The sequence below is a fragment of the Hypomesus transpacificus genome, chromosome 9 (genome assembly GCF_021917145.1).
Source record: "Hypomesus transpacificus isolate Combined female chromosome 9, fHypTra1, whole genome shotgun sequence".
NCBI classification, from domain to species: Eukaryota; Metazoa; Chordata; class Actinopteri; order Osmeriformes; family Osmeridae; genus Hypomesus; species Hypomesus transpacificus.
This window is the reverse complement of record NC_061068.1, coordinates 8,422,667-8,433,827: the sequence shown is the minus strand read 5'-3', so window position 1 is coordinate 8,433,827 and position 11,161 is coordinate 8,422,667. Positions and strand designations below refer to the sequence as shown.

At 38.4% G+C, this 11,161-nt stretch overlaps 1 protein-coding gene across 4 annotated transcripts; it reads right to left on the bottom strand.

Moving 5' to 3' along the window:
* Positions 1 to 341: 341 nt before the first annotated feature.
* Positions 342 to 10,825, bottom strand: wnt7aa (wingless-type MMTV integration site family, member 7Aa). 4 transcript variants are annotated; one of them, XM_047025701.1, is made up of 5 exons: positions 10,739 to 10,825; positions 7,772 to 9,794; positions 7,243 to 7,469; positions 4,207 to 4,478; positions 342 to 2,538 (listed from the first exon to the last, which is right to left on the bottom strand). In XM_047025701.1, the coding sequence occupies exons 2-5, from the start codon at positions 7,840 to 7,842 to the stop codon at positions 2,059 to 2,061; spliced, it is 1,050 nt and encodes a 349-aa protein (XP_046881657.1). In that variant the 5' UTR covers positions 7,843 to 9,794; positions 10,739 to 10,825; the 3' UTR covers positions 342 to 2,058. The 4 variants fall into 4 exon arrangements, with proteins under 4 accessions (XP_046881657.1, XP_046881656.1, XP_046881658.1 ...); XM_047025700.1 differs by lacking the exon at positions 10,739 to 10,825 and adding an exon at positions 10,384 to 10,728; XM_047025702.1 differs by lacking the exons at positions 7,772 to 9,794; positions 10,739 to 10,825 and adding an exon at positions 7,660 to 7,765.
* Between the last annotated feature and the right edge of the window lie 336 nt (positions 10,826 to 11,161).

Below are 11,161 nucleotides of genomic sequence, written 5' to 3'. Positions count from 1 at the left end.
TTTGTTAATGGGTAGCCTGGCTTCTCTGAGAAACTGAGGAGCATTTTTGGGGGGCACAGTGCAGTTGTTGTAGCAACGTGGCTGAGTAGTGAATGAAGCAGATGTCAGAGTAATCCATCACATTGCAGCTCCCTCTCCTCCTGAAGGAGCAGGCCCAGACTGGGACACTTGCATCACTGCTCCCTCTCACTCTATCTATACTGACCTACAGACTAGACTTTAATACCACATTTGTTTGTTGATTCCTCTACTGTTTTGACATTGTATGGTAAATAAGAGGTCGATTTTATTTTACACAGCAGTCTAACTTGGGAATCAATTGAAGACACACACAATACTAGTAAACTGCTGAGGCAACATTTATTAACACTGTTTGAAACATGACTCAAAATTCTGTCAAATCAGATAGGACAACACAAATATGTACTAACACATATTTGGCAAATATTTGCGGAACGTTAAGGTTTCTGTGTCATCATATTGTAAAATAGGCTTTTTAGAGACAGACAATTTAAATTTGTCTTTGGTAAAGCTGTGTCTCTATGTCATGATCCATGACAAGATGGTGCTGCAAGAAGGCTGTTGGTAGTGATTTCTACCAACACGTCAGGCCAACTTAATCTGTTCAGCTAATCACTGGTAACAATTGGCCTACACGTAAAACTTGAAGACATTTTAAATCAACTGATGTAACAGCATCCTATTCTGTCAATGCAGTTAACCAAGCGAGTTCTGTGTACAGGCATGTATCAACATAACATAACTGGCTCTACCCCTATTGTCAATATTTAAACAGATATGGAATTCAGTTATAGAAGGGTTTTTTACACAAAGAAACAAAATAAATAAAAAATTCATATAAAAATAATCTCTCATAAAATATATCCTTTCAACCAAGTCAACAATGGGACAATGTCTGGATGCGCAAACATACTTAAGGCTGTGTAGGAGAGAATTAGCTTTAAGTCACTGTTGTCAGTTAAACAGAATCACTAGGGTTGTCATTTACAACCTCTATGATTTTCCAGACAACTAGCAGCAACAAGAGGGGTAAAAACAACAACACAGAAATATCTAATACCACAATTATTCTGACCCCATATTTCAGTAGTTAAAGTATGTGTTTCTTTTTCTAACAATGGAAACAATTTTTGTTCCAAACAATTGTTTTCAGATCTGACTTGGCTCGCAAGTTAAGTTTTATTACTGACTTGATGATTATCTTCCATATTTATGTTCCATCTTAAGCATCTCCAGTGTTTTATCTTGGAAAAAGTAAGCTGTGCACATATTGTATGAGAATTAGAGGAGTAAGGTAGAGTATTATTTGTATCTAAATGTGTATGTCATCTGTACATTTCACCAGTTTTAACTATTAATTCAACAATTAATTCTGATTTACATCAGTAGTTTCATTAAATAAATTAATATTAGTATACTCACTAGATTGAAAAGTAAAATGACTGCCTTTAACATCTCAGTAGATTTAAGGCAAAATATCAGAAGGTCCAATTGTCCAAAGAGTCGATGAACTATACAGAAATCTATTCAGACATCCAATGCAAATGGGCCACACATCAGCAAAGTATCACACCAAAAGTGGTTTACAAATGGGTCCATAGAGCAGTTTTTGGAGCCATGGACCAAGTCAAAGTTATTCTCAGTGGCAACTCTGTCCAGTTTCATGTCACGGTAATGTCCATTGGCAGCAGCACAAAATAATTAATTAATAATTAATAGTGTTCTCTGAAATAAACTGGTGTTCGCAGGCAGAAAAGGTGTATGCCTGTGAGGGCCATAAACACTGCAAATATAGAACATGCACTGACTGATGCAGGCCAAAGATCAGAGCAGGAATAATATTTAGGTATTAGGTATTCTTGTTCTTACTGTATGTCCACAGAGAACCCTGTCAAAAGTAAAATACCTCTCTCTCACACACACACATACAAACCATACATATACATATACACACACACACATTACATTCACAGAGTGCTCACAAATAAACAAACCTAGGAATAAATGTGCATATAAATAGGTCTTCAATAAATATTTTCATTTACACGTGTACACCTCTGTCCTCTCACTGCAGGTGTTGCACTTGACGTAGCAGCACCAGAGGAACTTGCAGTTGCACTGCCACACACGTGAGTACTGGTGTGTGTTGTAGCCCCGGCCGCAGCACATCAGGTCACAGCTGTTGGCCTGCTGAGCTGTCTTGTTGCACATGCGGCCCTGAGTTCCTGTGCTGCCCGTCACAGAGTCTGCCTCACAGTAGTTAGGGGACTTTTCTATGTACACCAGATCTGTATCCATGGGCTTGCGGAAGGACAAGGGCTTCTTGAACTTTAGGAAGGTAGGCCTCTTGTTGCGGCTGGCTCTGACAGGTTCCACGTGCACTGCTTGGTTGTATTTGTCCTTCAAGATGTAGCCCAGCTGACGGAACTTGGGCAGGGTGGTCCAGCAGGTCTTGGTGGTGCAGGAGCCTGAGACACCGTGGCACTTACACTCCAGCCTCATGTTCTTCTCCAATATCTACAATCAAGGGAAACGGACCATTTAAAACGATCTGAAACTGTTGGCTATTACTATGACCTATCTATGTTAGAAATTTGTATATAAAGCATGAGAACTTCTAAATGAATTTGGGAATAATAAAATACTTTTCATGGCATGGGAACAGTGTGAATTTACAGTGAAGGTAGTTTTGCATATTTCATGGCATTAATTCAAACAAACGGCCATCAAACATTAACAAAGCCTCAATTGGTATGTGGTCTCAGCTGAAACATTCCTGACTAGCCCGTTGTATGGACTGTTCTACGTAATACAGAGTGGTGTTAAGAATGAATATTATATAAACATTGTATGAATGAAGATTGTTGAGTACCTAAAACAGTAGTCTTGTGTGCAGTATACACAGATAAACCCAGGGATTCATGTTTCAATTTCTTTGTGCTGCCTATACTGTATGCTGTATCCTTAAAATAAATCCCATGTCTACTATGTATGAATAATAAATACTTGATTTACTATATAAATCTATGGTTTTAACATGTCGACTGTATATCTGCCTTTCTACGTAGGCTTAAAGAAAAACCTTTTTCAAATCCTAAACAAAAACGGCATACACGAAAAGGACAGAAGAATGAGCTTCGGAAAACGTGTCGATCAAATGAGGATATTGGCAGCCCTAAATGACCATTTCAAGGTTATATCTACAGGTTTGGTTGGCAAGTGTTTGTATGGTGCATCTCTTGCAGCACATGGAATGACATCAGCTAACCCTCTTAGTAAGCGGGAACTCTTATGTTACAAAAGCCTCACCCAGCTTTTTAATTATTCCACTCTCTCTCGCTCTCTTGTGACTTCAGACATTCTGGAGTCTCCTGGGTAATTGTCAGAAGCCTTGGGTGCATATCTAGTTTAGTTTGGTCATGCCTCTGCTCCCGGATAAACCTTTCATTCAAAGAGGTTATTGAAGTGAAGTGTCTATTTTTTTTTTTAACATTGTTTGCATGGCACCTTTTACATCATTGTTTATTCTTCTTAGACACTTACCAAGTTTGCCATTAAAGCACTGGCACCTGGAACACTATTAAAGGTGTCACAACAAACAAATTACAGGCTGCCAACTCCCCTGCAAAAATCATACTGCTGCCAGTAATTAATCCAATATCCCCTGACCAGACCACTCAGACATATTTCCTATCTGGCTAATACATATGTAAACAGGGAGCAAAATCTATGTAAAGGAGGAGAACATCAAAGACCATATAGATGAGATATTGATCCTAACATTGTGTTAGCAGTACAAAAGTTCAAGGTGCAATCAACTTCTTCCCTTTCTGTGGTTTCCACCTGTAATTTCATTACAGACCTCTTTAATCTTCATCTGACAAGCTCCAATTTTATCTGCTCAAGAGTGTGCATGGGATTATAAATCACAACACCAAGGTTACAGTGGTGCAATTGTTAACCCGTGCCATCACAATCCCCTACACTGTACTTCCAGACTTGACCAAGTGGCTTTATGCTGTGGGTTAAACAGTGGGATAAGCTATTAAATTACTGTAGGGATGAGGATGAGCTACAATGACATCTTCTAAGAAATAAGAAAATATATTGAATACAGTATACTAACTTCACATAATTAGAACGACTGCAGAACTACTAATAAGTACAGTCATAGAGCACACCTACCTTACGCCCCGCTTCATTGTTGTGTAAATTCATCAGTGTTCTGGCATTCTGTTTAATTTCCCGAGCATCCACAAACACCTTGGAGAAGCCCAGGCCATAGCGGATATCAGCAGAGCACCCGCCCCACTTCCAGCCCTCGCCCTGTTGGTAGAAGCCCTGCTTCTCCTTATCACAACCGCAGTCGCTCAAGTTGCCCTGGGTGCATGCTGCAGTTATCGCATGGGCCACACCAGCAGCAATGATCGCATAGGTGAACGCAGCCTCCTTACTGCCTAGGAGAGAAAACAAATTATTTATAATGATTTCTGACAACAAGACCCTCTCATTCAGGCAGTATTAAGCCTCCTTACATACCTGACATAGCTCTTTCAAACCAAATCGTAAAACACATGAGCTGAGCCAAGTTTTATTCATTTATCATGCATGCTTAAACAGATTAATGATAACAGGGGATGAGGGCACCAAGAGGGCTCTAAGCATTGTGCTGTTAAAACATACAATCAGAAGTGGTTTTGTTTGCACATTGTGGACAGACAAGCTGAAAAAAAACTGGAACACACTCTGTATAATCCTTCATTCTAATATCAAACACAGGACTAGGAAGAGACCTTCTGATCCAGGGATGCAATTTTAAGGAATAGTCAATCTTGAAGGACTACAATGACCAAATGTGACTGAAGAGATAACCCAAAGGAGTTACAGTTCTACGGTATATGTTTAGACTTCAGTCTGGCCCCTGTCCCAGCTTCCGTCACAAGTAGGTTCCACCCTGTGGAGGTGAGCCTGAGAGGCATGCAGACCCTCCCTAGATGGGCTGGCAGATAAAATTGATTTCCACTCTATAAATCAGTGCTTCCAGGTCAACAGCATTCTTAATTAAAACGCAGATACCCCTTGCAGGTCAAAAGCTGAACAGTTTTCAAAAGAATTACATCACATGCATTCTCTAAAAGATTACAATGTACAATTTTGTGGGGAAATTTTCCTGTATAACGTAACCGATAATAGTCTGGATTCATACATTTTACACTCTTAATGACGAAAAATATGGATGTGGTTTCTATTGTTAATTTTGGCACCTCATGTCAAGCCAACCCCAAGTTAGGTACTTTATGTCACTCAGTATCTCACTTCATAATTACCAAAGTGACCATAGTCAATGTTATCAATGTTAATTATGTATTGCACATTCCAATTTGGGTGACCAATACAGTGCAGTGAATATATTGTGCTGAAAAGAAAACATGTAAAATAAGTGTTTTTCAAAGTGAAAGACGCCATTTGAAAAACAGGACGTGTGACGCTTCTGTATAAAGTCAGAATGTGTACACATCGGTATAAAGATTCAAGCATAATTAGTTGTCTTTTTGAGAGAAATGTCCATACATTCAGGACAAAGGTTTTTGTACAAAGTAGTATCTAAAGGAGCTTGGGTACAATAGTGTATGTGCTGACCTGCTTGCAATTGCAGTCTTCAAAAAGCCAACTATACACATCAGTTATGTGTACACCTAAGATCGACCTGATGCCAATCAACAGGGTTCATATTTAAAATTAATGTTAGTTTGGATGCTGGAATATGGAATTCTTCAACATCCCATCCATGAGTCAGACAGTTGTTTTCCCTGGTGTGTTGGTTCAGAAATGTACACTTTTATCAAGATAACAGCACAAACATAACTGATAAAAAAAGCTATAAAACTACTCTGTTATGACAAGAGTTTCATTACTTTTCCAAAGGTATCTGAATCAGTGGCTTAAAATGATATGTCAAACTTCCTTTGCCAAAATCTGCTAATGCAAAAGGTTAATGTATAAACCCAGCACATTTTACTTGTCTGGACTTGAGGCATTTATGCTTTTAGGGGGAAAGTATTTTATGCACATACTGTAGTGCTTGAGCTGAACTAAAAAGGGGTATTCTACAGGATAAAACAACAAAATTATGAATATGGATTTATGGATATAGGTATAGCAGACATTCTTTGTCGCTATACCAGAGTTTCGCTAAAGCATTTAAATGCATATAGAATGTTATCCACAAGCACCAATAACATAAGGTGATGTGTTTAAATGCTTTTGATCCCAAAGTGGGATCAATCTTTCCAAATCTAAAAAATACCTCCATCTGAACAACATACCATCACAAACAATAATATTTAGCATGCCCTTCTGCAAGTGTATCGGTTCTACTTTAACCAAAATGGCAACCTTGTTAAAGTTTGTTCAGACAGATGTCAACCTGAAGAACTGGACATTTTTCTTGTTCCATTTGATTCAGTAGCATGGACATTCAAATGTTACCTTGTATAGTCAGAATATATAAGGTATAGAGTTTTACAATTCTTATAAAGAACATCTTAAGTTTTACAGCATGCTGAATCCAATCGCAAGATCATGATTGAGATGTAATATCCTTTGGGTCTCTGATGCAGAGGACTAAAAACACATGCAGTCTCAACACACTCAATGTGGGCAAATTCAATAGAGAATTTCTTTGTGCCATGTAAAATGACTACAGTGATGACAATGATGAATATTGCACTGCATAAAGAGAAAAATTCCTATGTTTATTTCCGGGACAATCTGGTCATTTGAAAACCATTCCCCCAAGTCATGTTTTACAGAAAACCAAGAGGCAGTAATACCTACTCACTACTTAAACAGGTGTAACCAATAGCAGTTCGATCATTATAGAAAAGGTTGACAAAGTGTAACAAATTCCACCAAGTTCTAATAGGGATCCCATGTATAGCTCGGCCTCTCTCTCTACTGCTTGATTCATTTGGTAAGATTAGGTAGTTACAACTCTGTAACTCTTTGTAGATAGTGACAATGTCCAACAAAGAATGATCATTCATAAAAATATAGCCTATGCATTTTGGTTATGAGTTGACTCAGGTGGCATACAATGTAATTAGGTATTCAAATGTTTCAGTAGCTTATTAAATATAGGTTGGAAATACAGGCTACGTGTATCAATTAATTGGTGTAATTATTCGATGTACGGTTATTGTAAATTAATCTGTAACATACCCACTTTCAGCTCTTTTCCAAAGACAGTTCTCTCGCCCAGGGCAGAGCAGTTCCATCTCCCATGTTTGAACTGAAATTGGCACTCGTTTATCCCCATTTGAGCCCCCTCTCCGATGACTATGATAGCATCGGGTCGGCTTTGACAGATAGTCCTTTGACGAGGAGCCAAACCTGGAATTTTGTTGCAGATTATACTCGCTCCCAATGCAACCACAGACGAAAATCCCCTGTAAAATAAATACATTATAATGGATCACTGATGAATAAGATCATACGCAAATTAACGAGGTTATAACTTGTCTATCATTTTGATAAAGCCTAAATATATTTATTATATATAAAAAACCTATCCTCCTATGCAGAACTTGCAGGGTATAGGTATGATTAGCCTAAGCGTGATTTAAAGGTGAGGCCAACCTTTACCAATGTCTTCACAAAAATAATTTTCCCCGAAGTTTTCCATCTAACACTACCTTCTTGCTCTGCACACTATCAGGTCTCAACATGTGCGAATATGCGGGCTACTCACCCAATTTTCAAATATACAATTCCCAAGCAAAGAAAAATGTGAAAAATCCAGCGGCGTGTTTTTCTACTCATGGTGTTCAGCCACTAGATTTGAATATGATTGCAATAATTATGCTTTGCTCTATTAAGCAATGCTCCACCGGTATCTTGCTCGTCACACACGCGGGAATTCCAATATAAAATATCAGCGGAGGGACCACATTCCTTGAGACAAATAAAAGATCCTTTGAAATAGACGCAAAATATCCTTGAGTTGGTCTTGAGTTCGAGTTCATGTGGCATTGGATGTCTGTCTCAGGTAAACCTGCGCGCTTTCGCCCGCACTTCTGCAGGTTCTAGGTGTCTATCTACCTTGTCTTTGGGGCGTGTTCCCCAAATAAATATGCCTTTCTTGGAGGTGCATTTACCTGTTTAAGAATAAGTGGTAGAAAGATTCGCAGAATCCCCCATTGAAAAGTGTAGGCTAGACACCCATATCAATATAATAGTATTGATTCTTAAAAGGTATGAATTCATACATTTATATGTCAAAATTTACTTCAAAATGTATGTTTGGTTATGTTTGTTTTGAAGAGAAAAAAAAATACGCATCCATCTACCAGGACATAACTCCGCCGATCTAGACCGTTTATTTATTCTCCATCTCTCCAAGGCCCCTCCCACTCCCGTGTAAAATAATCAATTTGACTTTTGATAGGCTTGCCTGAAAAGACAACCTTTTGCCCATCAGGACGTTAAAAATGGTTACAAAAGGTCAACGGCATCTGTATTGGGTTTAAGAGATTTGTTTATATCATTAATCATAATGATTATTTATTGTATCAGTGTGCCAATCCTTACATGTGGCATATATTCACATCATAAGACATATGGTCTACACCGCAGTTAATCAAATTGCACTCAAATGCATTATAGTAACTTGGTGTTATTTTAGGCACCTGTTGTGAGTGTATTATTTAAACTGACTTTAAAGTCTGTTTGAGCAGTCCTATATATTTTACAATTGCACCATCTGTAGGTGGTAATGACCTACTGCAGTGGCCTGAGTTCATACATAAACATGTTTTACTTCATTAATCGGCTGTATTTTCTGAAGTAAACAGTAGTAAAAAGAAATGCCTACATAAAAAAGCATGAACAAATGCAATGACAGCCAACAAAGCAGAAAGTATTTTCAAAGATCAGCATTTCTTTATATTGCATTGACTTAATACATTTTCAGAGCTACAGTAAGTCTTTCGGTTTTTAGGTTGTTCCTTCAACTATAAAATCAGCTACAATTACCAATTTTAGGCCATCTGAAATGTGTCTCATCATAGGCATAATGCATAGGCATGCAAGCAATTTATAAACTACAACTACACAATTTGCATGCACCGTTGCAGATCAGCATTGACCATGCAGAAATGCATTTATGGTATTGTAATATAAACTTGTCTGTCTGAATACAACTTTGAGAACATAAGCAGTCATTCAAATGGTTTGGATAAAGATGATGTTCTGCTTCTCAGGGAAGGCAATAGATTGTATAGTTATCATCTAAAAAGGGTCAAATCCCTACCCCTTGAACTATACAATCTACTACCTCACACTGCTTAAGCAATAACTGACTTGTAAGCAGACGATACACCACATCACTTTCTCAGAGGTGAAAAAAATCTATTTAGTCACAAAAATCTTTTATCATAAAAATGAAGGTTGAACAAGGAATGTAATATAATTTGAAAGTTCATCGTTGGACATCCTTATTTCTAAATCAAAAGTACTAAAAGCAAGTTGGAGACAGAAGCATCAGTGTCACGTTGAGAAAGACAGTAGATTGTATAGTTATCTCCCAGTGTGGGTGTGACCCTAAAACTATACAACCTACTACCTCATCCCACAGTGCAACCCCATTCTCTATGTCATCAAACTATTTTTAAATCTTGTCAAGGCCTGCAAACAACCCCATCCTTTGGTAATGGCCCAAGTCCACTAGATCTTCAAGTCTGTCCACATTACAAAACAAGGACTGGGGTCATAATCTGTGAGTAGAGAAAAATAAGACATGTTAAAATGTGATTAATAATTCACATCAATCGTTATCATACCTGGTGATGTTTATGCTGAGCTGCAATCTGCCATAACATACAACGAAGACGTGTATGCTGATCTGTAATCTACAGATCTGTAATCGACAAAAAAACTAAAGGGAATTTTCTGCATATTGCAACTACAGGTTATCAAATTCACTACTAGTCATTTAACTGCAAACGACTTGCCATTGGCTGCCAACGTTAGCCTACAAACACACATTTTAATTTGTTTGGCTATAGTTAACTGCATCCGAACGATACTGCGACAGCGCGAATGTTCGCTACTAAACTTTAACAGCAAGATGATTTGTACTAGCAGTGCCTAGGACTGAGCTAGTTATACATGTGTGCTACTGCTTGACTGTTAAATAAGCAAAATTAGGTGGTCTGGCTAACTGGCAGTCACCTGGCCGTTTCCCACACAGGATTCCTAGATGAGCAGCATGTGGCGCGCGAAAAAAAGTGGATTTTGCAGGAATTAAGCCATCTCAAAGTTCTGATACTAATTTTAAAGTGTCTCTGAACTGGGATTACATACCAGAATGCATAACGTTTACTAGCTTTATGGTATCCTCAGCCAAACTTCAATGATGTTGAAGCAAACTTGGCACGCTATGCGTCATTGCTAGTTAAGCGTGCACTAGCTAGCTGGAACTGTGAACGGGCGAGTTCACTTCACAATCGCATTCCAATACATGTAGCTAGATAGCCTGCTAACGTGCTAATGTTGTTAGCTAGCTAGCTCACGTGTGCTTTAATAAAGAAAACAACACAGATAGGATCATTGTATCTGCGGATAGTACAGATAATAATTATGATGCAACGCATGGTCAATAGACTATTTAGCATGTTACCCAGCAAAGAAAATACAATTTGTCTTCCTGTTTGCTTACCTGGTTAAAAAACTAGCTAGCTCACAGAAAAACAATCTCGTCCCCGTCAAACATCGGCAGGGTTGCCAGGTGTGTCATGTTATCTCCCCCTATCAGAGCTGTCTATTTCGTGTATGACAACGCACGTTAGCGATTTATCGGTCTATTTTATGGCATTGCATTATTTTAACCACATATTCAACACATATATTTTAGATGTGCATTGTTATAGGCACACGCACACAATAAGATGTTTACTGTATTGATGACCCAGGAAACACACCCAGTTTGGCACTGTATGGATTCCACTTTGAGGCTGTAATTAAAGCCCGCCAAAAGAGCTATGCACTGGGACTGTGTTGTTTTTTTTCTTCTCATAATTATGGGCCAGCTCCTGGCAGCCCAAGTAAAGCAGCCCCAAGTAAATGTCGACAGCCCAGTATC